At 45.6% G+C, this 27,628-nt stretch overlaps 1 protein-coding gene across 4 annotated transcripts; it reads left to right on the forward strand.

The window, feature by feature from the left end:
* The first annotated feature begins 5 nt into the window (after positions 1-5).
* ASCC2 (activating signal cointegrator 1 complex subunit 2) lies at positions 6-27,148 on the forward strand. Of its 4 annotated transcripts, none has more exons than XM_054843909.1 (19): positions 6-125; positions 3,006-3,105; positions 4,160-4,318; positions 4,670-4,840; positions 6,471-6,600; positions 8,534-8,601; positions 10,276-10,386; positions 11,296-11,408; positions 13,492-13,566; positions 14,129-14,236; positions 15,776-15,844; positions 16,579-16,653; positions 16,893-17,082; positions 17,687-17,901; positions 19,540-19,659; positions 23,121-23,345; positions 25,109-25,220; positions 25,786-25,862; positions 26,387-27,148. In XM_054843909.1, the coding sequence occupies exons 2-19, from the start codon at positions 3,025-3,027 to the stop codon at positions 26,553-26,555; spliced, it is 2,268 nt and encodes a 755-aa protein (XP_054699884.1). In that variant the 5' UTR covers positions 6-125; positions 3,006-3,024; the 3' UTR covers positions 26,556-27,148. The 4 variants fall into 4 exon arrangements, with proteins under 4 accessions (XP_054699884.1, XP_054699885.1, XP_054699887.1 ...); XM_054843910.1 differs by having other exon boundaries at positions 78-125; positions 3,010-3,105; XM_054843912.1 differs by having other exon boundaries at positions 86-125; positions 4,201-4,318.
* The last annotated feature ends 480 nt before the right edge of the window (positions 27,149-27,628 follow it).

The following is a 27,628-nucleotide window of genomic DNA, read 5'->3' on the forward strand; positions in this document are numbered from 1 at the left end:
GCACCGGTACAGCCGGCCGAGGGGGTGGGGCCTGGTGCCGCTCCGCCCACCCCGGGCACTTCCTCTCGGCACCGGAAGGGCCGCTCGGCTGCGGAAGCGTGGGGCCGGCGGGACGTGGCTGCCCGGTAACGGGGGTGCGGGGGCCGTGATGGGGGTGGCTGGGGTAGGGCGGTAGCGGCTCCGGCAGGGTCTGGAAGTACGTGGCTGCGGCTGGGCGGGGGGGGGGGGTGCAGAGCGGCATGGCCTGGCCTGGCCTGGCCTGGCCGGGGGGGCGGCGGCGGCAGCGACAGGGCTTGGCTCACCTGGCCCTGGCTGGAGAGAGCGGCTGGGGCAGCTGGAGGGGCCGGCAGGGCCTTGGGCTGGTGGGGTGCTGGGGCAGGGGGTGGGTAACGGGGCCTGGGGCTGGTGGCGGTGCCTGGAGGGTGTTCGGGGCTGCTGGGCCCCGAGGGGACTGTGGTGGCACACAGGGGAGGGGGGCAGGCAGGGAGGTGTGGGCAGAAGGCTCCTGGCTTAGGAGTAGGGGGGGAGTAGGGCGGGAGCAGCTGGCTGGAGGTGCTTGAGGTGCAGGAGCAGCGGGAAAACCTGGACTGGTGATGTTGAAAGGGGTAAAGGGGAGAGGGCTGCCCGGGCTTGGGCCGACTCTTCAGCAGTCCGTCCAGTGTATGCTACTGTTATGACGCTGTCATGTCATGCCCTTCCTCTGCCAGTGTGCTGTGGGCCCCAGCAGTCCCCTGGGGTGGCGTCCCCTCGTCCGTGCACCTCGCCCTGGGGTGATGTCCCCTTGACCGTGCACCTCGGTGGATAGCGGGAAGCGCAGAACACCTCTGACGCTGTGAAAATAAGTTTCCCTGGCAAAAGTCTGGTTTGTTGTATTCTTTGTCAGGGCTGTTTGGCTCTTACGCTGCGTGCCTGACATCACAGGGTACAACCAGTTAATCACGTCCTTGTAGCTTAGACCAAAGTTCTTGTGGGGGGAAAAGCATATGAGAGTGATTGGGAATGATTCTCTGTGTTGAGGATATTCCATACTCAGGTTTAATCTCTTCTCCAGATGAACAAGCTTTCGGTGAGGGGGCCTGTCTCTTCCACGATGTTTTTAACTTGGACTGGAGGTTTTGATGCTTGGCAGGCTTGAAATGAGACACTTGACAGGTTTTCTTTTCCCTTGTTGCAAACACAGACGCTTCTATGTGCAATTTTCAGAATGACTCTACAAATTTTAAGAGCCAAATTAAATATCTGCTGAGAACTGAAAAGCAGCTTGGCTGATTCTGCTGAAAAGCTTTTTCATTTTTGGTCCAAAGAAATTGTTTATCATAAAAATTGAAAACACTCTTGTCAATATTCTAATCTTTAAACTCCCTTGGAAAACAGTAATTATTTTAAGTTTTCTAAGTTGTGTGTATTGGCAGTGCTCTACTGTATTTTGATTTATTTGTTTTAAATTGAACTCTAAAATGTTAGATGACATAATTTTTGCCTAAATCCGTAAGTGACAAATTCTCTGGAACTAAAAATGTTATTCCTGCTGTCTAAACTGTGATCTCGTTCCTGAATCAGAGTTGTTTAGCTGTAGAGACATTTCTCTTGTTTTAATTGTTATTCTGCCTGGGCAATGTGAATGCAATTAAATATGCATATAAGGAGACTTGTGATCTTAGATCTTAACAAGAACATAACTCTTCAGTACCATTTCACAGAAATCATACTACTGTAAAACCCCAAGAAATAAAAAGTTCTCTTAACTTGCAGTTTTCACTTTTTGTTAATATCTGAACTTTTTAATCAGTGCACATAATTTCTTTTGAATTACGCTAAGGTTTGACTTATGGTTAATTTTGGAAAGTTAATTGGAATATTTCTGAGCTTCAAAATGCTGTCGTAGAATAACATACAGGTTTGTGAGCACGTGGGAAACTGGCAGGGGAAAGGAAGGCTGGGTTTTGTAGGCTCACCCTGTGTGCCTTATTGGGATGAGTACTGAGTGATTCTGCCACGTAAGCATCAAAAATATTCTTTTAATAGTACGTTGGCAGGGTGTCCTCTGATTGCCTCTCCAGTTTGTAACGTTAGGAAAGAGAGTGGAAAAGCAGAGTTCAGCCCAACTCTTCAGGAACTGGATTTAAATATCAAGCTTCTTGTCCTGGTTTTGACTGGGATACAGTTAATTGTCTTCCTAGCAGTGGGTATAGCGCTGTGGTTTGGATTTAGGGTGAGAATAATGTTGATAACACACTGATATTTTGGTTGTCGCTAGGCAACGTTTAGACCAAGTCAAAGACTTTTCGGCTTCTCATCCTACCCCGCCAGCGAGGGGCTGGGGTTGCACAAGGAGCTGGGAAGGGACAAGGCCAGGACAGCTGACCCCAATGACCAAAGGGATATTCCATACCATATGATGTCATGCTCTGTATATAACTGGGGGGAAGCTGGCCGGGGGTTTAGACCGCAGCTCAGGAGCTAGCCCGGTGGTCTGCGGGTGGTGAGCAGTTGTGCTGTGCGTCACTTGTTTTGTATGTTATTAATTTTATTTTCCTTTTCTGCTATATTAAACTGTCTTTATCTCAACCCATGAGTTTTACCTTTCTTCCTCCCCCCACCGCCCCAATTCTCTCCTTCATCCCCATCCCACTGGGGGGAGTGAACAAATGGCTGTGTGGTTGTTTCAGCTGCCGGCCAGGTTAAACCACAACACTCCCGTATTAAACAATGTCCCCAAATGCTTTTTGTTGTCCTGGAAGGTGTCTGCGCCCTCTTACTAAGGAACAGGGATGAAAGTCTAGCACCATGTTACAGGTTTCTTCTGAAGCATGTGAAGCTGGCTCTTGGGTGTTCCCTCGAGGTTTGGCATTTGGGTGGTGTATAAATTGCTTTGCATAAGTATATTTTCAGCCACTGTGTGTATGTGTGTTACAGTAAGGCTGCAGCCTCTTTTGTTGTGCTTTTGGTTGAATGACCTTGGAAAAACTCATCCTGTGCTGCTTTTGTTTTTCTGTTTGCTGAAGACAGGAACAAGTCATCACCATGCCAGCATTGCCTCTGGACGAACTCCAGCTGACAGAAAAGGATCCCAAGACAGGGAAGCTGAGAACTTTACCGGCACTGGTGAGCTGTGTCTTTCCTGAAAGCCAAACAAGACCCATAACAAATAATTGTCCTACTCAGGTCTGGACAAAACTAGCCCTTGGTCCAGGATATGGTGAAATTTGGTCAGCTTGCCTGTTAAAGAAACAGTTTTCTTTGTGTTTTAGTGCATTCAGATTGTTGAGAATTTTAGTTCAATGATGGGTAAATGAAAACTTACTGTGTACAACATCTGTAGTAAACTGTGTTCTCCTGGAACTCCTTATTCTTTCGAGGAACAGCCCAATTAGCAATGTAAACTTTGCTGCAATAGAGAAAATGCTTTGGGAGCTTCTGCAAACTCTGTGTGAAGTTTAGCTCTGGGATAAGTCTGTCCACTTACTGCATCCCATGACCTCCTGCCCTGTGGCTTCAGCTTGGTGAAATCAGAAAATGAAATCCACGGTTATGCTTTTCTCCCAGAAATAAGAAGGCGTGGAAAGAGCCTTCTCCTGGGCATGTTGCAGAAGTGGGACCTGCTGTTAGGCTATTTGCTAGTGAGGAAGTTTGCCCTGGGTTGAGGCAGAGCTCGAAGCTGCAGCTTGCTCCTCCATCATTCTCATTCTAGGACAGGACTATTTGGGCAAAGCCTGTTCAGTAACTTTGGGAAGGGTAGTGAAATGTTTCTTCTCAGTTTGGTGGTCATGTCAGTTTGACTTCATGGAATGTTGTGCAAGAACCAGTTTGGAGGAAGAAGAGAGAGTACAGGCCACATTTCAAAGGCGTGACATTAAGCTGTTGCGGTTTGTTTTGAAGGTGTGGGAGGATTGCTTTGCAAGGCTTTTGGTTAATAGAACACAAGGAGCAGCATCTACTAAATTGTGAAGGTCTGAAAACCTTGTTAAATAAGGATACAAACCCACTGATCTGCCTTGTAAGATTAGAAAATGGGGATGCACCAGGGAACTGAATGGCAAATTGTATTAAAGTGTAATTTTATGTTGGCTTCCTAAAATTCAGTGAGCAGCGCAAATGGTAACTGGGCATTCCTGTCACTTGGTCTGTGGTTTTAATACAGTGTTCTGGCTTTCTGCAGCGCCCAGAAATAAAAGCAGATCGGTCTTTTGTGCTATACAGACCGCCACCTGTTGTCAGAGACCCTGCTTTAGTGGAAGAATTCTTGGAGCGAGCCAAATTCATTGCAGATGATCTGAACTGGCTTCTGGCTTTGCCTCATGACAGATTTTGGTGCCAGGTAATAATTGTTTTGTGGACACTGGAGAAAAAGCACGAACAATCTAGGTCCTTGTAAAAGCCACAAACTTTAAATTGTTTTCATAAAGACTTGTATACCCTCGTTATGTCATTTGTCAAGCATTTTAATTTTAATTACTGTACCTTTGAGAGCACAGAAAGTAGTCTTTCCCTGTAGATTTTTCATTGTGGATTTTAAGAGTTTGCTTGTATTTGATGCATGTGTGAATCCTTTTAGCACTCTTGAGCGTTCTAGATTGCTTTTAAATTTAACTGGGTTGCCCATGAGCGCGACCTATGAACGTGTGCCATTCCCTCCTTTCCATTTTCTTGTCTCTTGTTGTGGTGCAAGGTAATATTTGATGAGACACTTCAGAAATGTTTGGATTCCTACCTGTGCAATGCCCCTCGCAAGTTTGATGCGTTGTTAGATTGTCATCCAGAGGTGAACGACATGCAGAAATGTCTTCATCGGAGCGTCTTCCTGACTTTTCTCAGAATGTCCACTCACAAGGAGTCCAAGGTAAATATTTCTTTGCCTTGCAGGTGCTCCGGGCTGTATAGCTTAGGGAAAAAGACAATTGGAGAAATTAATCGTGTTTCTTGCACGTCCAACTGCATTCCTCTCCCTGGCTGTTTTCATCTGTTTCTCCGTATGGATGGGATGCTTCAGCTCTGAGCTGTTATCTGAACCATGCAGTGATTCCTTAGGAAGGAGATCGCCTAAGTAATAGCAGGTTAGCCATGGGTGGTGTTATGATACATCGCTGTCAGAGAACAAAGAGCAAGTTGGGCTTTGTAGGGCTGCATGGAACAGGGGCTCTTCAGGCCACCAGTAGCCGAGCGTTCACTCCCTCAACGCCACTTCCTCTGCGCCGTGTTGCGTAGTCCCTGCTAATACTTGTCTCTCCTTGAACTTTCCCCAAGTTTTGGGCACACAGTGAAATTGCTTTAAATTACTGTTTTCTTGGCATGGTAATTGAAAGACGTACTCGACCCTAATTGTGTGAGTGCAGCTCCCATCAGCAGCTGTGGAATTTTCACAGGACGAGTGAGGCACCTTGTGTTTTAGCAATTATTCCCTTGATATCCTCATCGGTTCACAATGTGTTATTTAGTGATGTACTGATTTGATTATCACAACGGTGACATTCAGGATGTTTTGAGGAAGGGTCTTGGAGTGGGAGTTGCAGGACCGGGACAGGAACAGGCAGAAGGAATGCTGGAGCCTGCGGCTGGCACCACTACAGCAAAAATATGACACCTCTATGGTGTCTTTCATTCCAGGATCTGATTAAGTCTTACTGCTCTAATGAGGCAGACAAGCATTTGAAACCATTTTATAGTTGAGTAGTTTGAAGCGAATGAATAGTCCGTTGTCGTGCAGGCAGTCAGCAGGAGTTCTAGAAACTGAACCCGGCAAAAAGCCCCGTCCCCCTGCTTTAGCAGGGGAATGCGCGTACTACCTTTCACTGTGACTGAAAACATTTGCTTTTGTAAGCAAATTTGTCTTTTGAAAATCCAAAATCACATTTTAGCTTGCTTGCTTCTCAGTGTCAAAGACGGTGGAATTTTTGTCATCTAGAATTTTGGAAGAAATTCCTGCAATGTTAGGAGTCGTGTGTGTTTTGACACAGTGTTCTAGCAGTCAGGGTATAGAGCTGCAGTTCCTGGGTTTCTTTCCTACCTATCACTGATGCAGTTGTCTGTGGTGCCTTGATTCTAGTCTTCCAGGGTACAAAACCTCAGGCTGTGATCTCACGTGTATTTTTTTCAGTGTTGGTGCCAGTTAAGTCGTTCCTATGCCTGGCTGCTCTTTCCTGCTACTTTGCTGAGCCATTCTTGTGTCAGCTCAGCTGTTTATTTGGCCATGTAATGAGCCAGGTCTGGGAACTGAATGAACTGTACGTACTTTTTTGTTTTAACTTTTAGGTCGGTTGGTTCATTTTGTGGTGCAGCCAGGGGGGTGGATGGTGTAGTGGCAGTGACAGGCAGGTGGGGACATGGGGAACTGGTGTAAGCAGAGTTGCTGCCTTCTAGGAAACAAAATCCTAAATACACCTTTGAGAGATGTTTGTACAGGTGTTATTATAATGCTGCAGAGTTAGATATGGATTATCCTTTAAATTACTTTTTTTTTTCCCTCTGTATAGGATCATTTTATCACTCCCTCTGTCTTTGGAGAAATTATTTACAATAACTTCCTGTTCGACATCCCCAAGATTCTGGATCTCTGTGTGCTTTTTGGAAAAGGAAACGGTCTCCTGCTCCAGAAGATGATCGGTTAGTTAAGCCAAGGAACAGCTTGTCTCACTTAGGCTTTTGCTTACTCATATAATGGCAAGGGATGAGTGGGGTTTTGTACCAGTGTTACTGCTCTGAAAACAAATTGTTCAGTAGTAACTAGAATCTATAATTTCTAGATCAGATTAACTCTTTTTTTCTTTTTTCTTGTGAACTTCATTTATGTCAAGGAATGCATTGTGGCCTGCTGCTTAGCTTTCCTGAGCTGGGTTCATGGCGTTAGGCCTGAACCAAGGCTCAGTTATGCTTGACCAGTTGTTTCCCCACACCAATTAAATGTGTCCTCAGCCACTGAGAGAGGACAGTGAGGGCTCTGTAAAATCCTGGTAGAGATGGGAAGGGGCAAACAGCTCAATTCCTGGGCAAGGAGGGAGGAGGGTTAGGAGATGGAGCACAGTCCAACTGCTCACATGAGTGCTTTTGTTCCCAGAGCTAGGAGCCAAGCAAGAGGTAATCGCTGGTCTGTGAAGTGGGAGAACTTGAAATTTCAATGCAGATATTGATTTATATGGTGCCTTCAAACCACAAAGCACTTCAGAGCGTTGCTCAAGCTCTGCTTATCCCTAGATTTCTCTGTATCTGTACAGTCTTGTGGCAAGTGCATATTAAGCAACATCTCAGCCTTGGATGCTACGACCCACGTACTGAAGGGAGGGCATATTGGTTTAGCTTCTGTATTTATCCTGTGCTCTTCTCACAAGGGAACTACCTGTGATCTTTAACATCCACCTGAGCACAGATGGAAGTGTACCTAACTTTGGATTAAGTGAGCTCTTCTTCCTAAATTCTAAGCCGCTTTGTCTGCAGTTCATGTAATGAAACTCTTCCCTTTCTTTGGTAGTTATTTTTGTCTCGTTTCCAAGTTTACTAACGTGAGAAGCATTAGAGATCATGTGATGCAGCCAAATTTCCAGGCCAGAAGAGCTTAGATAAACCTTTGCATTTCTGAATCCCTTTATCCTTTTTCAGTAACTTCCACTCTAAATTCATCTGCCAAGCCTCAGAGTGGGAAGGAGGCATGAGAAGATAGATGGTTCTCTTTCAGATGTGAAGCTTAGATTATCTGGGTCTTAAAATATTCCGAAGACGACCTGAGTCTATGAAACCTCATTTGAATTATACATAGGCTTCAGAGTGCAATGCAATAACGCTGTGTGCAAGTAACCAATGATTTGCTTACTTGATTATTTGCACTGTGTTGTTACAATAATGGCATGAGCAGTTCTGGTGTGTAATTCATAACTTTTAGGTTCTTCTCGGGGGGGGGGGGGGGGGGTGTATAAATTTTTCTGAAATCTGTCTCATAACTCTTACCTGTGCTCTATCCGTGCTAGAGAACTCTTAATTTTCATAGTCTGAACAGTAATTCACAGGAAAATAGGCAGCCTCTGTGCTTACTTGGTGAGGATTTATGGTACGCCGTTACTCAGTGGAGTATTTTGTAAAGACAATGAAGTCCTAGTAATATAATAGCAGGTATTACTAAAGCCTCATTACATTTAAGAAATATTCTGCCGAACATTTTCCAGTGTATGCTGAACTGTTATCAGTAATTAAAAGTCAACTCCAGTTGTCAAATAAAGGAACTAGGAATGTTTAGCGATAGTATTTGCATTATTCATTGATTCAGCCTCTGGGGCGTGAATCATCTAACATCTCGTTTGCTCTGCTCTGATGAGCATATTCTCATTACCAGCTCTCCAGCTGCACCGAAGAGTCGATGGGCCGGCTGTATAGGCGCAGGCACTGTGCACGAGCTGAGAAGTCAGTCTGTGCCCGTGTCCTAAATGGTTATTAGCTCTGTCTGGAGGGGGTGGGGGAGCCGGTAATAATACAAGGACATCTTCTGGTGCAAATTTGCTTGTTGGCATGAATGTCTGAACTAACGGGAGATGGTCCTCTCTCTCCTTAGAAAATATCTTCACTCAGCAACCGAGTTACTTCAGTGACCTAGACGAAACTCTGCCCACTGTCCTCCAGGTACTGCTTTCCTCCTTGGCCCAGGGCACGGGTTTCTTCTGGAAAGAAGGGAGCAAATGTGGTCATAGGCAAGCAGAATGTATTTGCTGTTGCTTACTTTCTCTAGTTTATGCTAACGTGTGTCAGGTTGGTTTTGAATCGTTATCTAAAACTATTACTTGATGACTGTTTCCTGTTACCTTCCTTCAGCTTCTGGCCTTCTCTGCAGTTAATCTCAAGGAATTCTCATTAGGCAGTTCAAAACCTATTCTTTGTTTCCCCTCACAAGCAGGGGAAGCGTTGAAACTTAAAACAACAAAACAGAGACCGTGAGAGGTAGCTAAGACTTGACATAGTAGAATGGGTTAGCATTAGTGCTGCAGGTTCTTGGGAGTAAATGAAAATCTGTTGGAAGGGATGCATTGTTGCTGTGCAAAAGGTATTTGGCACCTCTCCATGTCTAAGCTTTCAGTTTTATAAGCAGCTTGTATATTCCCTGGACTCGGTAAGCAGGATTCACATTTAACCTGAGGGGGAAATCAAGGTGCCTTGACATCTTTGTACCCTGAAAATGTCATCTTTATGTCCTCAAAAAGCTCATCTATGCACAAAAATAAACAAACCCAAGATACAGTTTGCCCCAAGACGCCTATAATGTCACTTGACTTTTTGAAAGCCCACATTCTTCTTGCTTCCTGTGTGTTAAGAAACTGTTAGAGCTAAATCTCAGAGGTGATACAACTTTAAAAAATATTCTAGGATGGAAGACCAAACCTTCAAATGAATTACTGGGGATGAGAGCAGAGATCCCATTTGCATTTTGTGAGGTACCACGTCGGAGCAGTTTCTCTGCAGAACACTGGTGTCTTTACTGTGTGCGTTGGTAACTGTTGCAGGGTGATACCAGTGTGTCTCAAGTATATGGCTGTAACAGCTCAAAGAAAGATGTGTCATTACTGATCCATGAAGCTATTTATGTGCTCGCACTGTTTCTGAAAGGCGTCAATACTGGTGCAGGTTTAGGAGCTTACATGCCCTGTAGAATAGTAATGTTAACCCCAAGGATGCAATTTTGGTACCTTTAACCATCCATGAACATGTCTAGAAGGAGAGTTTGGCAAGTCTCTTAAGGTACAAATGTAGAGGAGTTGTTTTTAAATTGGTCCTACGGCAAAGGTTGTTAGCGATCCACAACCTAATTCAGTCGGCTGCTCCCCAGATTCTTTGTTTATAAAGAAGACCCACAAAATCTGTCCTGCTAACCTCAGGGCAGAAGGCAGGAAGGGCTTTGGGATTAGTTCACAGGCAGGAGGTGGGGTTACATTCCCAGTTGCGCCACTGCTCCCTTGCAAATAGGGCTAGTTGGATCCCGAGTCCCTTCCCTGTGTCAACCTTGCTGTCTGATTTTTCTTGCATAGTGAAGTATTTGGGTTAGGTGCAGTCCCCCTCTTACCACCACCACGTGCAGCTGCACTCGCATTGTTCGCGAGTCGCAGGGAGTTTCGGAAAGGCGACGTGACCCTTCCTGCTGTAACCTGCAAGAGTCTGTTGCAGCTTTCATCTTACACACCTCCGCGCTGTATGGAAATAGTCCCATATTGCATATGTGATCGTAGCAGTGATTGTTAACGAGATAAAGCATGTCCCACTGCTTTCCCCCATCTGTTTTAACGCTGTCCTGTTCTCTTGATCTAGGTGTTCAACAATATTTTGCATAAGTGTGGCTTGCAGTGTGAAGGAGCCTCTGCTGAGCCCCAGAAACTGGAAGAAAGAGTAAATGTGACTCCGGGGAACATGCCCCTCCAGGTAGAACTGTTGCTCCTTGCGCGTTTCTGTTTGTAGTCCTGCAGACTGAACACTCCGTGGAGCAGCGAGACCACAGAGGGTCATTGTGTTCCCAAATACTGGTGGCTCATACAGCACGTGGTTCCATGTCACTGTTTGTCATATGACTTGCTGATAAAGCCTTGCCACCATGAGTTGGTTGCTTTGCTCATGTGTGTTTCAATCATATCCATTGTAGTGTGGGTTCTTTTTAAACCTGACATCTTTTTTTTTTTTTTTTTTTTTGCTTAACCAGCTTATATGTAATGTAACAAAGTGTCTGACAGAAGTCCCCACGTAACCCTGACAGCGATCAGAGTTGATCTTTTCTTCAGAAATGTTTAACAACGGTGTACTTTAACTCTAGTTAATTAAGAGGGGCTTTTTGTGCTGGGTCCTTCGCAGACAGGCCCTATCTCAGTGAGCACGGTCTTCTACAAAATCTTAGTCATATGGTCTGTACGTGGGAGATGTTACAGCTACCGGGGAGAAGCATCTGGCACTGAAACGGACCACCGAAATCATCCCTTTAATTCCTGTATTACTGCTATGCAGTGCTGCCAGATAGATAGGGAAGAATACTGTATGCAGAGGTTATATAGAGGGCAAAGCCGCTGTCCAAAACAGGATCTGATGAGGATTCTTCTACTTCCACAGAATCTTTCATGAGAGTGAGCAGTTGGGATTGCATTATAGATGTTTAAAGGATAGAAGTTTTAGTAGAGAGGTTGTCTCTGCCTCTAGACCCAGTCATGTGTAATGTATTTATGATTGATAGCAGACTTTGCGCAGTCAGGAAAAAGGCTTGGTCTGAATATGACGTGTCCCTGGTACTGAATTATTCTAAAACTTGTCTGGCTTTTCTCGCAGTAATTGCTCTTTCTCTCCCAGGAGCTGAAGGATATTGTGCTGTACTTATGCGACACTAGCACAACAATCTGGGCGTTTCTTGATGTCTTCCCATTGGCTTGCCAGACCTTCCAAAAACATGAGTTTTGCTACAGGTACATCTCTGACTGCAGACAGAGCTTGTCTTGGTGAAGTAAAAATACTGAATGTGCTGCTGTGTCCTGTCCCAGTGCCTTCATCATTGAAAGAGTTGACAGATTTAATGCAACTAGAGACTGCTAGGCTCACGCTGACAGGAATACAGAGAGTCCCAGTGAATAAATGAATATAGGGAGGTCTAGAGTTTGTCTGTTGCGTTTCACCTTGATCATTATCTAGATCCTAGAGCCAGGCAACCATGACAGTAAACAGTACCCGGTGTGCTTTGGAAAAGGTGGGGAGGGACGGGCAGAAGAGAGTTGAGGGCAAAACGAGCTTCCTGCCGTAGGACCTGAAGCGAGGGAGGTAGAAAGTCTTACGGAGTGGTAGTCCATCAGGGTCTGGAAAAAAAAAAAACAACCCCACAAACCACATTTTTGTTTGATGTTATCATTAAGTTTTATGCTAGAGAATATTATTGATTTTGGTAAAAGCTGAGTGCCTGGGCGAGGATGACAAGCCAGCACTGTTGCAGCTGGGCTGACAGCTAATTCCCTGTCCAGCTCTGGATCACAGTGGCGATGAGTCAGAGGGGTCTCAAGGACCGGACAGCAGAGTGTGTTCCCATAGGGGCTGCAAGTCTTTGAGTGGCACTTAACCTGTCTTGCTCCAGGAGTTTTAAGCCCCCAGATCATCTTGTAGAGCCTTGCTGTAACAGCCTGCATTGAGAACCAACTGCAGTGTTAATTTAGTGTCCTCATTTCCCGTTTTGTTTGCTTGTTAGTGTGAACGAACACACGCTTGTGTGTTGCTTTTGTTTCCAATCATGTTGCAAACCTCAGAAGCCTTACAGCTGCCAGTGGTTTATGGACCACAGGTTGAGTAATGCTGCTCTGGGGTGTGTAGGTTTCTGTCCTCTTTGGATGTTGTCGTTGAGTTGGTTATTGAAAGAAGAGCAGTTTGGTGGACTGCTGGTGGCTGTTTGGGTTGGCAAGCAGCACTGCTTACATGCTTGGTTACTCAGAGGAGGAAAGCCTTTTGCCTTTAATTCTGTTGATGTCAGAGATGTGCTAAAATAGGCTTGATCTCTGTGCAGTGGGACGACAGCAACATTTTCATTACTTCTCAATATGGTCTAATGGCTGGGTCTTTGGAGTGTGGGGAGGGAAAACTGATTTACGTGTCATCTTCTTGGAACCTCTGCGAGTCTGAATCAATCAGCTGGCACTTGCTAATTTCTCTCCCTGACTCAAAGTATCAACCAGCTTCTGCTACAGTTGCCTCAAGGATACTCATTTAACTCGTTTGGCTCTTAGTATGAGACACGGACATAATGTTCCTAATGGAGCCTCTGCTCCTCAGCGCAGCAGGCTTGGCTTTTGTGCAAAATGCTGTAAACCATTATTCCTAATGTCTCGCTACTGGGGAAGCGGTACTGGCTGTTATTCTGTGTGGGCGTTTCTCTGCATCTCTTGGTGCTCTGTCCCTGAAGGAAAGGGTCTGTGTGGGCTGCCTGGCACGTAAATTGTGAAACTGGACCAAACTAACTTTCTTTGTTTCCTCCCTGCCCCATCCTACTGAAACATCCTCTTAGGCTTTCTGCATATTGGATACCTTCATCTAAATGCCCACCTAGAGCAGAGCTGAATAGCAAGACCAGTAAGACTTTGTTGGAAATCATATCCTGTTTCGTAATCCAGTTTTAGCACACAGCAAGATAGGGCCGTAGGGATACTGGGGTGGGAGGGGGTGTTTCGGGAGGGGCTCAAGCAGATCAGCTCTTTGCAGACTGCAGAGTTGTGTTTGGGATGTTTCTCGGTTGGGCAGATTGTTCTGTTCGTGAAGCATGATGCTTTTCAAATGCATCTTTTCTTTGCGTACATCTTCAAAGATACCTCGATGGTTTCCTTAGAGTGCTGCTCTTTTGCTATTGCGTATTTGCTTGCTTGTGTTTCAGGGAACAAATAACAAGATGGGGTAATGCTAATGACTGCTGCTAGTGAGGAGAATTTAATGAAATTAACCATTTGATTTGTCTTTTTAGCAAATTATTTTTGAAACCTCAGTTGACAGTTACTGTTTTGTTGCCCCTTTCTACAGATTAGCTTCATTTTATGAATTGGCAATTCCTGAGCTGGAATCTGCAATTAAGAAGAGGCATTATGAGGATAACAGGTGAAAATGTCTGCAAAGGCTTGCCTTTTCTTTTCAATAAGACTCTCCCAGGGCTTAGTTAAAAATTCACTTCATGCTGCTTTACCCACCTCTGTGGAGTCTTTCTATCTTTTTTTTATGCTGCTTCAAAGAACTCTGAAGAGATGGCTTTTCTAATTCCAAATTTTCCTGGGCAGTGGGGTGACTAATGATTTCTTTCACTGCTCTCTAAGAAGAAACTTGATGAGAGATGCATTCAAATTGTAACAAAGTGTGGAAAAAAAATGAATGATATCTCTACGTATAGATTGGTCTCATTTTAAGGCACAGACTGTGCTGGTACAGTTGAGATATCATGTGTCTAGCTGTCGGAACAATTGGTGATTGAGACCAACGTTGTTTAGAGCATGGATTTTTCCTTAAGCAGTATGAAATGGCTCTAATCTCTTGTCCTTGCAGCAAAAAAAAATTATTCTGCTAATGAAATTCTCCTTCTGGAGGGATAACTCTGGAGTGAAGGTGTGTTAAAGATTCAGATTTCTTGTGCTGACACCAACAGTGTGTTCTTTTACTCTCTCTGAAGTGTTTTTGCTGATCTGTGGAGGAGAATTTCACATTCCAGGAAGAAGATGATAGAAGCTTTCCACATCCTAATAAACCAAGTCTGTCTGCAGCCCATCTTAGAAAGCAGGTATTGGCACTTGGGCTCTGTGGTACTAGCCAGTTATTTGATTGCCATTGTGGGGGAGATTGTTTCCTCATTTTCCGATTTACTGGAGAAAATGAACGGATGCTGCTATTTGTGTTGGGGTTGGAGCCAAAGTCTTTGGCTAAGATCAGAAGTCTGTTGTCCTGCGTAGCAGGAACGTCCCAGATGAAGCTATACGATCCAGAACTGGTGTGGTGAGCCATGTGTCGACCTCGCTAAACTGGGAGCGGGCTGTGGTCCAACGAGCTTTCTCACCTCGGTTTATAGCTAAGTTGCAAATTCAAATGCTGTGTGTAGACACCTTGACTGAGGCACCATAGTAAAAGTGATGCAGTGTTATAGATCGCTGAAAACAGTCATTTTAAATCTAGAGACTGGTGCCTTTACCTAGTTCTTCCCCCCCACCTCCTATTCTGCAAATTGTTAACTGATAGCTTTGTGAGTAATCTCAAAATGAAGGCAAGTATAACTATTCTTATTTTGAAATAGAGAAATGAAGTGAAATGATGTAAAATCATGATGCATCTTGGGCCTGGAGCCAAGAACTTGGATCTTGATTGCAGGCAAGGCCAGTGCTCCCTTGGGCCGGTCTCTCCTTGCCTCTACTCATTCCAGGTTTTGCAGATTGCTGGTGTTTGTGGCTCCCATTCCGCTTGAATATTTTTCACTGCTTTGATATCAGTAAAGTTGTCTGAGAAGATGAGGAGGGGAGGATTGGTGGAATTCCTTACAAGAGACCTGGATTTGCTTCCTTGACTTCCTGTGACCCAGACTCTTATCACCCAACCTGTCTGAGCTGTAAATCCAATCCTTACAGGAGCAATAGCAGCCTTGCCTTACCCTTGCTTACCTGAGGATTGCCTTTCAGCACCCACCACAATATTGAAAGCATAAACGAACCAAAGAGTGTAACGTGTTCAGGTTCCACAGTGTGAAGGACTATATATGCTTCAGAGGTAGTACAGGACAGCTCCAGAAACTCATGACCAGTTTGACAAGAGTTGTCTACTGTGAAAATGATGTGTCCGGCTTCTAGGGAAATACCAGCAGCAATGGGAGGTTTAGGTGTTCGACCAGAAAAGTTGCAATAGGCGTTTGTTTGGCATGTGTTCCTACGTAGATGAGCACATATTTTCTGGGAGGTTCACTGGTATAATCCCAAGACATATAATAAGAGCACAATTACAAAAGCGCTACACGCCCTTTTCTGCTTATTGCAAGTCTGAGGCATCAAACTATGATTTGTGAAGTCTGTCAGAAGTCCTGTAATTCTAACTGTGATACAGCTTTAGATCTAGCTGGCTGAAATGTTTGCTGAAGCCACAAAAGAAACTTGTTTCCACTTGACCTTTTGCTCCTATCAAAGCCAAAAAAATGGACTGAAATCTGTTTTCAAATGGGATTTTCCCCTCCATGTATGAATGTGACTAGTTTGGCTAGGGAGGCAGAATGCGCGATTGCACGATGCGGTAGGCTTACCACAGAGTTTTTCACTCTCTCTTGTGCCATTGTTTTCTGCAGCTGTGAGAACATTCAGCCTTTTATTGAAGAATTTCTACAGATCTTCACATCGGTGCTTCAGGAAAGGAGGTGAGTCTGGCTGAAAGAGGCCCAAGGGGAGGGTCAGCTTGCCTTCCTCTTCCATTCTTTATAGCAGAATTGCCCGAGACATTATTATGAGGCGTTACGATGCATTTGGGAGTTAGAAATCATTCTAACTAGTTGGGAGAACTGCCGTGAGAGGATTTCAGACTGCAGTACTGACTTTATTGTAAAGGTGAGGAGGATGTTGCGTGACGCTGGAGAATGTTATTCTTCACTCTCTTTAATCCAGGCTTTCAAAGCGGAGGATAGCAATTTAGCCATTAGCTACCTTGACATATTAGGCTATTATTACTAATCTGTGCTTTTCAACTGGGGTGACCAGACCAGAAAGATATTAAGTGCTAATGCTGAAGATGCAAAGTGAATAAGTGGCAGAACTGGGAATTCGATCTTGTCCTCCTGACCACGCTGTCATTCTGATCATGTTAAAGTCATAAACCATATTTTCTCTGTAATTGCGGCACTGGGTTCCAAGTCTCGGCATCATGAGGAGCGTTGCAGCTCGCTCTGGCTTGGGGAGGGGTGTTGCTGCAGTATAACGGGGGCAAAATCAGACATGGCCACCCGTGCTGGAATTCGGCGTTGGGCGAGAGGCTGTATACCTTCCCACCTGAGCCGTGAGGAAGTCTGAGTGGCATCGCAGGGATGGTAGCGTGTGACAGGTCTGCTGGTAATTTATTCTTGAGTTTCACTGATTAAACTTGCTTCTGCGTTTTCAGATTTCTCCGTGACTATGATGAGCTGTTTCCTGTTGAGGATGATGTCAGTCTGCTTCAGCAAGCATCCTCCACGCTGTATCCTTTGCTGTCACCTTGAGGTTTTGCAGACCTGGCTGCTCTTCGATTCCTTCACGCCAGCGGCATTTCCAGTGTTGCATGACTGGCAGTGAGTGATGGAAAGTTTTCCCTTAAAAAAAGAAAGGGGGGAATGTTAATGTAGGCATGGGCTTGGGAGTCGCTGGAAATTGCATGGTTGCTTCAGGGCGAGGTCTGAATACGTGCACCTAGAAATGTCCTTAATGCTGTCTTCTTAGAGACGAGACCAGGACAGCCTATATCCTCCAAGCAGTGGAAAGTGCGTGGGAAGGGGTAGACAGGAAAAAAACACAAGTCGTTACAGATCAAACACCACCACTGGCAGCATCTAATGGAGCGTCAGCAATAGTGGAGAGTGCTGCTGAGGAGGTGGAAGAGCTCAGGGCTGCTTATGCATCAGAGGATGAGGTGAGTAGAGCTGTGTGGGTAGGACTGGGTTCTGCTCTTTCTGTCCTTAACTTCATCTGTCTGTGGAGAGAGGATTTGTTTGGATTGTTTTTTGGGATTACATGAGATTTAGTCCCACTTCTTCCCTTTGCTAGATTTCAGTGCAGCCCCATGTGCCTTGTGAAATGAGAAACAAAGCTACACCTGAATCCCGGCTTTATCTTTGAGCAAATTGCTTCTAACTCCTGTTGGCTTGCGTTTCCTGTTGCTGTGGTTTATTCAAATACTGTGCTTCATCACTGTAGTGATTTATTCAAATATTGTGCTTCATCGCTGTAGTTCATGTGCATATTTTATAAATGCATGGTTCTGATGTTATTTGAGGAAGGGATTCTCCGGAGTATCCTTGTTGACTCGGGGACAGACAAATGTAGTTTTGTGCCCAAGTCTGTGTCATAGACCTTGTGTACTATAAACACCTTAACCAATTTCTCATCTTTTGACTTACTTGGGTTGAAATTCCAACAACCAGACTGCTCCTTTCCCTTTCTTAACCTGCATCCCTGCCTCCCCTCAGCTGCTGTCTCTTTCCAGTAACGCCACCCATTCTGTTTGGTACGTGCAGTGTGCCGGCGCAGCTGCTGCGCCCATTGCCAAGGTGTCAGGGGTGGAGCTGGACTCTCTGATCTCGCAAGTGAAAGACCTGCTGCCAGACCTTGGGGAGGGCTTCATCCTGGCCTGCCTGGAAGAGTACAGTTACAATGCCGAGCAAGTGATCAACAACATTCTAGAAGATAAGCTGGTGCCAAACTTGGATAAGCTGGCCCGTACAATGCCAAGGTGTGGGATGGCTTTGATGCCTTTTGTTTTTTCATTCGTGGGTTATCATTAAACATCGTTCTTACTGAAGGTTAGACATTTGTGAGCTCTAAGAAGTTGCACATGTATTTTCTTGTGGCAGATAGCTGCAGTGAGAGCTACTCATTGCCCTCCACCACTAGCTTTCTGCCCTTGTTGTGTCCCCACAGAGGACCGGAACATTCGCTGTCCGGCATTTCAGTAGAGCAGATGCTTGGTTGTGTTTTGTGATGGGAGGACAAAAATACTTGTACGTTAAATGCTCGGATAACCATTAAAATTCCATCGTGGGGACACTGGCTTAGCCTGGGCTGGGCAATAGAATGTATTGCCTTCCAAAGTTATTGTGCTGCAGAGGGCAGTGTTATAGGTGTTAAAACTCCAGCTGTCCTGCAGGAAAGGGAACTAATTCCTGTCTTCAAAGGAACTAATTCAGCTGCAATTCAACTTGCAGGGTCGCATACAGTATTTGAAAGGCTACTGTTTTGCCATTGAAGTTAAACTAGAGAGAGATTGGAAATGGCCATTTAGATCCGTTTTTATCTACCCTTTGACAAACTTGCCAGGCTTTTGCTTGCTTCTCTGGGTTGTAACTGGGGTGTAGGGTTTATAGCTGGCAGTGGAATTGAGTTGTTTTGGTTTGTCTGCAGCTGCTAGCATGTGTTTGTGCTGCAACAGCAGTTTCTGACTGAGTGTCAGGATGTGAATGTGCTGTTTGTTCACATTTCATGGAGGAACGGGCAGACTGTCTCACTGTTGCATTAAAAAAGGAAAGCATCTTTATCAGAAAAAATGATGTAAAAAAAAAATTTTAGTTTTGCAACAATCTTCATGCTCTCACACTCGGATCTGCTGACTTTGGCACGAATGATGTGGGTGGGCTTTTGGAAGGGTTCTTTATTTCTGCGAAGCCAGCAGTTACTGAAGATAGGGCTAGATTTTATTTTTTTTTCCCCTGCCTCTTGCATCTTGAAAGAAAACTGTCAGTTCAATAGCAAATGTAGAATTTTGATCACTGCTGATTTTAGAAGTGAGCACAGCAGCGTTTTCAGATGCCCAACTGAGCTAGCAGCACAACAAAATGAATGTAAAAATAATCGTCTTTTGACTTATAAGTTGAACAAACGTAAACCTGGAACCCTGAGAAAGAATTAATAGGGAACCATAGGGAGATAAATATCCTGAAATCAACAGCGGCAAATTATTGGAATTTTTTCCAGCATGTAATTCATCATACTTAGTGTTTGGCTTTACTGAGTCGCTGTTTTGAGACCAGGCAGTCTGTTGAATATTCCGTGCTCCTGTACAGTTTTACTTATTCTTAAATGAACAGAAGAATTTTCTCTTTGCTTTCTGTAAGTTGCTTTAGTTTCCCCACAAAGATAAGCTTCCAAACCGGTGCCTTTTATCTTAGACCAATGCCATGTAGTGGCTGTGCATGTACTATAGCGTGGCAGTGAAGTGAAGGAATAGCAATCTGTGACCCAGTCAGCACCACAAAGAGGATCTTGGCATGCTGTGGGCGACTCTGAGACTAACAAAGAATGAACCAAGGTTTTAGGAAGGAGAGGACTTGGTCTTCCTCAGTTCACCTCTGGTTTTATTCTCTTTTTTTACCAGGCAGCTGAAGCCAGACCCTACTCCTCTAGTCACTTCTCGCTATAATGTTTTCCAGAATGATGAGTTTGATGTTTTCAGTAGGGATTCAGTGGATGTTTCTCGAATACAAAAAGGCAAGCGGTGAGTATCATGCACCCTTAATTAACCCATCTCTGTCAGGCGGAATAAATATCTGCAAACCTGAAAATTTATTTCTCCTACAAACCTCCTGCAGGAATTTGTTGGCAGGGGGTAAGGCTTATCAAAAATGTTTCCCCACCTGTTTCTTCTGTTCCTCTGGGAAAGTAAAATGAAATATTATTAGGGGGTTGATTTCAGTTAGTGTTTTTCCTAATTGGCTTTCCTCTGTATGCTGCTGGAGGTTGCTCTGCCAAACTCATTTGTAACGTTGGGCTCCTGCTTCTTCATCTTAATGTTAAACTTGTACTGAACAACAAACCTTGAAAAGGAACCGTCTCTGTGAGCCTGGGATTGTGACTCAGAACTGAGAATAAATAACAATTTGGTTTAGATCCAAGTGAAGCGTCAATATCCATCTACTGATAACACTCCGTGGCTTAGACTATTTTTGTTGGTCCTGCTGCTGTGCGCTTCCTGCAGAAGGGCATTTCCTTTGCTTTCTGCCTAGCCTGGTGTGGTGTTCTGTGCCACACTCTGTCCAAATTTAGGTGAGGACATTGCCCTCCTGGCTCCCAGTGATGTCAGCTGTATCTCTCTAACATGGTTGATTGGTTTCACATTCCTTTTTATACGCTTTCTCCAACCAGCCAAGTCTGATCTTTATGTTGGCATGTATTTACACTGGGCATAAATAAAAGTCTGGCTGGAGATAGAGCCATGTGACCCTGGGAGCTCCCGGTTAAGTTTTTAGTTGCAAAGCTGCATCGAACTCACTGGAGAAAACCACTTTTGTCCCAAAGTCCAGTTGAACAACTTCTCAGCAGCAGTGCTATAGAGCTTCTGTTGGCTCAGCTAGGCAAGAAAATAATTTCTTTTCTCTCTGGCCAAGACAATGACTTTTGAAGTGTCCATAGCTAAGAATTCACAGGCACAATCTCTCTCCATTTCCTCATCGTGTTGCTCAGGCACCTTGTCAGCAGGAGCCTTGTGCGTGGGCACACTCGGTTATCTCCCGCCTCCCCAAAGTTTTGCTCACACGGGTGGCTGCTGCAGCAGCCGGACGAGGCCAGAGAGCACTGCCAAAGTTCAGCACAGCGTGTCCAGCGTGTGGAATAACCCTGCTGGGAGCTCCCTCTGCAGATCACTTACGGAGCTTTGGAAGCTCTAAGTCATCCCGGAGCTGGGCGGTGGGACCCTGCTCCCGTGGCATCGCCCTCCGGCCGCTGCCGTGTCCTCTCTCCAGTGGTAACACCACTGCTTGGGAAAGCTGTCGTCTCTTCTGCTGTGCTGTTACTTGACCTCTTGGGATTATCCTCCTGTTACTGCTGCTGTTCCTGGTGTCTTTTGGCCTCCCTCAGGCTGTGTCTTCGTTTCAAAACAGTTCTTCTCACACTGAGAACGCTCTGCAGGACTCCAGACACATTATTTATGTTTTGAGTGGTTTTTAAATCCTGGAGGTAACTAGTTGTGATCAGCAATGTATACCCTATGCCCGAGTTGACCGTATCTAACTAAATCAAAGGATAAGCTACAGAACCTTCCTCTAGGATTTAACATTCAGAACTCCATAGTTAGGAAGAGTGTGTCCTTTCAGCACTAAAACTGCAACTTCCTCTGTAGTCCTTGTTCCACAAGCAAGAAACCTGATGCTTTACCCAAGCATCTGGGTAACAAGGTTCTCCCAGCCTAGTTTGAGATCTGCTTTGGATTCAAATTGTATCCATATATCTTTTTTTCTCTCTGTTTCTCCTTAAAATCTTTTGCTCACCAAATCCTGCTTGTGTTTAGAGTGCTGTTGCTGCCTAAGCACGATGTCGCAATAACGCTTCAAGAGCCAGACCAGGTTGGGTCCCATTGCGGGTTAAGCGTAAGCAGTTTGACTGTTAACACGAAGGAGAAAGCCACACCAGGACGAGGAGAGGAACGAGCACGAGGAAATGAACATACTAACATAGCCATAACTCTTTACTGATCCTGAAAAGTGATCTCACCTGTCTCTGCCTGTCCGGCCATAATTGCTAGCTGAATCTGGGTCTTGAAGTCAGAGCGTGTCCTGAACACCATGGGACTAGAGGAGTTATCCCACTGTTTTTCCTGGAATTGGTGCCTGAAACACTTCATTGCAGCTCTTCTGCAGTCACCAGACCAGCTCAACAGGAAACAATTATCAAATACTTAGGTCAGTCTCATGCTGAATACCAACAGAAGATGTTATCCCAGCCTAGGTATGTGCGAACTAACCGCGTGCTTTGTAGCGCCTTTTGCAGCTAAGCGCAGGCGTGTGAGTCATGGCAGAGAGGGGAACCGCATCTATCTGCCGTGTTCCTTTTGTTTTGAGATGCTTAATGAAAATCAGGCTGCTTAGATCACTTCCCTGCTGCTTGCTAGTATGTCACGTAAGTCTGGTCCATTCTTGAGTCACTGACAGTCTGCCTTGGACGGGTTCTTTCTCTGATAATATCCAGATGTCACGTAGATCCATGATCCGTGTTCCTCCTAGACTTCGAGGTCTGCAAGTTGTCCTGTGAATACTTGACAGTGGAATCCCTTGTTGCTTTTCTGTGTGTGTATACTTGGCTGGTCTGAAAAACGGGACTTCAAAGAGTTCATGCTTGTGCAGCTTGAGGCACAGCATCTCAGTGGCTGCTTTTTAATACCTCTGTCAAAATTCTATTCCTTGGTCTTCCTTTCTTTAAAATGACTATAATTTACTTGCCTCCTAAATTTAAAAGAAAATTGTACATGCGGTTCTTTGAGATAGAATAGACTAGTGATTTGTTCTTTTCATTCTTAGCTGTGCTCATTCTAATCCTTGCTTGCTGCACTGGTAATTTTTTTGGTTCTCCCCATCTACATTTGTGTTTTGTATCTCACGTTTGTAAGCTGAGGTTCTTGACTATAGGAACATACGTGTCCGTGCACTGGTTACTCTAATGCAGCCCTGGTCCGTGATTTGCAGCTGTGCTTGCTACCGCAGTGAGACAATACTGCAGCATGGTGTTAGAGGGCACTCCGGGCCTTGCAGAGCCGTCTCGTAGGCTGGAGTCTTAGCCCTAACAGCTCGCCATTCAAGATTCATGGGACTTCTCGTGTTATTTGGATCTTGGCCAAATTTCAGCTTGAATGTAATTGCATTTGGCCTCCGGTAAAAGCTTCCTTTCTGTCTCAAATAGCAGTGACGGTCTCCAATTCCTCTTCTTATCTGCTGTGTAATCTTGCTGGGCTTCTGTTTAACAATGACTTTGTTCCAAGCCAGGAGTGGCTGTTTTTAGTAGCCAGGCAAACAGCACTGGTATAAATCAGAGGGGAAACAGGTAGGCTTAAGTAGTGCTTGTGGAGTTTGAGATAAGACTTCTGTTGCTTCAGCTTCCACTTACTGACAGGAAAATAAGTAACTTAAAGAGGAAAATCTTTACACTGTCTTTGTGTCTGCCTCTCTGTTTCCATGCTGTGGAGTGCAGGAGAGAGAAGGACACGACCAGGAGTTTGCTGAATGACAAACGCCTGGTTGCTGAGCAGAAGGAGCGCTACAGCCAGTACAGCGTGATTGTGGAGGAGATTCCTGTGCAGCAAGGAGAAGCTCAGCTCTACAAGGAGGACTATGAGGACGAGTACGATGACACTTACGATGGAAACCAAGTGGGGGCGAATGACGCTGACTCGGACGATGAGCTGATCAGTCGGAGGTAGGTGCTGCGGCTTCTGCAAATAGGAGATTGATGGGAATCGTCACCTAGAGCTGTCTGGCTCGCTCAAACCTGTTCAAGGCTGCTTTTGGCTCCATTCCTCAATGAGGATGTGCATGCTTCAGACAACCCCTTTTTCTCCTGCTGCTGCTGCTTTCTGTAACGTGCAAGGAAGGAGATTTGGGTCTCTCCTGTTGGTAGGGAGCGTTGCCATGGCATGCGCCCAGAATATTCGCAGGCTGCCACTTTCTGTGTCTGCAAGACATGGCCATTGTCTCAACTAATCAACAAATAAAAGAGGGGAGTTTGCCATTGTGTTGAAGCTCTGCAGTGCTTCTGCTTGTAGAAAACTTCTACTAGCCTGCAGCAGGGGAAAGTGGGCTATCTTGAATAATCAAGATTGAGTGTAGCTGGGCAACGTAAAACAGCTGGTTAGCAAAGGAAGACTTCAAAATTTGGAAAACTGTACAACCAGACTTCTCCTTGCCAATCCCCTCTGATGTCTCAGAGTGCTGACACCTGGAATTCAGTCCCTGATGGATTGCACAGCGCTCTCCACAATGACTGACTGCTGGAGACAATTAGCTTTTAGGAAGTAAAGGGTTAGTTTGGGATGGGGGTTGTAGAATATTTATTTTGGAAATAAGAGCTAGAGATAGAAAAACTGCTTTTAAAAGCTGGTTTAAAGTTTCTGAAAGTGGCCTTTTAAATTCTGATGCATTATGAAGACATTACCGTTTCTAACCTCAAACCAAAATGCATCTTTGGCGTTCCTTTGTCCCTTTTGCCTTTTTTTTTTTCCCCCTCCTAAAGCATGGTGAGGCTTCAATTTAAATCCTTTTTGTGGCTTGCCTGTAACAGTGTGTCACTCGGGTCTTTCCTCCTATTTCAGGTGCTCAGTGCTCGCCGCTCCTAGGGAGGCAGTAGGAACAATTAGTGGATGTTACAGCTGAAAACTAGATCTATAGGTTTGAAGTAACAAAGACTCTTCTGGTTTTAGATTTATTTCTTTGACAGTGGAATGGTGGATCTGAATTCCAATAGAATTTAAGCACATGCACACATATATATATTAAAGAAGAGCTATAGGCACGTGCTAAATTCTGCCTCTACCCCCCAGGCCCTTTGCTGCTCTGTGTGTTCAGGGTGATTCATAAAACTTGATGGATTTCTCCAGGCATTTCCCCCTGTATGAAACTGGGGCACGGCAATGAATTTGGGGCTCCGTGGATAACCACTGACCAGTCCTGGAGGTTTTAGGGCACAGCACTTTCTGAGCATCAATGTTTCTGTCAGAGTTTGTGCTTGAGGCTTGTCCTCGTACAATGGGTGTTCCCTGACGGGTGAGCTCAAGCCTAGCAAAGAACACTCCTTACCAATGCCTCGTGGCTGTGCCCGGATCCCCTTCCACCAGAGGAAGCAGTTGTTTCCTTGGAGAAATTCCTTGTGAGGTTTCAGGTTTTTCCTGACCTGCTCCTTTTTTTAAACTAGTATTATGTTCAGTAACAACTTCATAGTGAACATTCCCCGGTGAAGAACATTGGTGTTTAATTGCCCATAGTAAATGTGTCATTAACTACTGTGTCTCTTTTATTTTCTTTGGGTGGTTTGTTGGGTTTTTTTCCAGAAAAAGAAGCAAGTCCATGAAATTTGTAGATTCTCATTTTTGAAAGAGGTGGTGCAAAACGAATAGGATATGTGTTCGGTGAAACATTTGTGGCTGTGCTCTTTTCTCCGCTGACCATTTGTGTCTTAATTCTCAGGCCCTTCACAATTCCTCAGGTCCTGCGACCTAAAGGACAGGAGGAAGGACAGGAGGAAGAGGAAGAGGATGAAGAGGAGGAGGAGGAAGAAGCTGAAAAGGAAAGAGCAAAGGTGACATTTAGTTTGTGATTGGAGTTGCATTAAGATTTACCATACTTGTTATCAGTTTCACCTGCTAGTGTTTGCCAGAGATGACGTGGAGCAGATTTCCTCTCTCAGAGAGTGAATCTTTTAACAGTAGCGTGGACACTGAGCTGCTTCTCAGAGCAGCTACTCCTGCGGTCTGCTGGACTGTGAAATGTCCCCTGAGCACAGCTATCTGCTGCTTCCTAGGCTAACCATGCTGGAGCAACGACACTTACTCCGTGGAGAGGTTTAATCTCCTTTATTCCGTAGACAGATGATGTCAGCAGAACACTTTGAGGGTCACTAACGCTCTGCTGTAGTGGATATACTGGAAATAGTGACATTGATGGTGTTGCTGGCAGAGGTAGGATGTGGGAAGAAGTTTCTGCCAGGTTTTGTGTTTAGAGTCACTGACACCAATCCTGCTGGCTCAGCCAGAAGAGATAACGAACAATGAATTGACTCTGGTCCAACAGAATCACCTCCTGCTCTAGCCCTTTACGTGATGCTGATTGAGTTTACTGACCTCTTTCCTTCCTTCCCGCGGTAGGACCATTTTGTGCAGGACCCAGCTGTGCTGCGGGAGAGAGCTGAAGCCAGGCGCCTGGCTTACCTTGCGAGGAAGGGGTAAGTAAGGATCTCCCTCTGCGGGGTGAAACCGTGGCTCTGCGGTAGGCAGGTGTTTTGCTGCTGACTGGAATTGTTGAGGCTATACCTGTTCCTTTACATTCCCCTATGTCAGGGTCACCGCCACGGTGGTGGTAACTTCCTCACCCAACTTTTACTTCACTGCTGGCTGTTCTGTCCCATCAAATGGGTGGCACATCCCTTTATCACAAGCAGCAGAACCCTGTGCAAGATAGAATCTTGGAGAGCATGGCTTCCCAGAGCTTGAACAGCTCCCACGGGGATTTCAGGACAGTTTAATAGCTGTCCTTAGCTGACAGACTCAGTGTGTAGAAGGACGCAGGCGTCGTGTGGCTAATGCTGATAACTCTGCTATTGCAGAAGCCCTGCAGAGCTGGGCTGAGCCAAGGCTCAGGAGCTGACAGCTGAACTCCTCGCACACAGTTGTTTCCGGGGATCGGTATATTTTGTCCCCTAAGTGTGCAGTGTGCTTGTTGTGATGTCATTTTTTCTGTGTGCTCCAGGCACAAGCATGACAGCTCTGCCGTTGTCGGGAACGTGAAGGGCCATGGGCAGAACCGGGAAACGGTGCAGGAACGACGGAAGAAGGAAGCAAACAAAAGCACAAGAGCTAACCATAACCGACGAGTCATGGCTGACAGAAAGCGGAATAAAGGCATGATTCCTTCCTGAAAGACTCTTGGTGCGAGTGTTGCATCATCCCCAGTCCTCCGCTTAGGAGGCGGCAGTTGTGCTCCGTTCCCTCCGCTCTCCCTTTGTTCCAGGGACTGGAGTGTGGTTTGATATCTGGCACTTGAGCTCACAGGGAATTGCACGCCCTGCCCGTGCACGGAAAGGAACTGTCCTCCAGGCAGACCCTGACTGCTCTTCAGAGACACACGTGTGTTATGACGGGGGGGCTGCACCGCGATGCATTGAACCGGCTGCGCCAGCCCTTCGTTTCCTTTTGTACTATTTATAATTCTGAGAATTTTATTTTCATACTGGCTCCTTTGCGCCCTCTCCGCAACTCAAGCGGGCTTCCAGGCCGCGCAGCGGGCAGGTCTGAGAGCAAGGCTTCCCTGGAACAGCCCTCGCAGCTTTCTGCTCCGCTGAAATGCCTTATCCTGAAGTACAAGTTGAAGGTTGATGGCAAAATGCTCAGGCTATCCCCATTGCTGACGGACACACAGGAGTTCAGGTGAATAAGACCTTACCATAAATATCTGTCCCTTGAGTGAGTTGTGTGAAAGCAGAACAAGCAAATAAATGATTTAAATCTTTTAGTTGGTGTTTTAGGCTCTTCTGAACTGTATCGATCTTTAGGTTGGAGGACCCTCAACAAGCCTGCTAATGAGCTGTGTCTGCAGGCAGTGAAATTCTCTCACAGAATCCCAGACTGGTTGGGGTTGGAAGGGACCTCTGGAGACCATCTAGTCCAACCCCCTGCTAGAGCAGGATCACCCAGAGCAGGTTGCACAGGATGGTGCCCAGGCGGGTTTGGAATCTCTCCAGAGAAGGAGACTCCACAACCTCTCTGGGCAGCCTGTCCCAGGGCTCGGTCACCCTCAGAGGGAAGAAGTTTTCCCTTGTGTTGAGATGGAACTTGCTGTGTTCCAGTTTGTGCCCGTTGCCCCTTGTCCTGTCACTGGGCACCACTGAGCAGAGTCTGGCCCCATCCTCTAGACAGCCACCCTTTAGATACTGATAAGCGTTGATCAGATCCCCTCTCAGTCTTTTCTCCAGGCTCAACAGCCCCATCTCTC

This window comes from Grus americana, chromosome 16 (assembly GCF_028858705.1).
Source record: "Grus americana isolate bGruAme1 chromosome 16, bGruAme1.mat, whole genome shotgun sequence".
In the NCBI taxonomy this organism is placed as follows: domain Eukaryota; kingdom Metazoa; phylum Chordata; class Aves; order Gruiformes; family Gruidae; genus Grus; species Grus americana.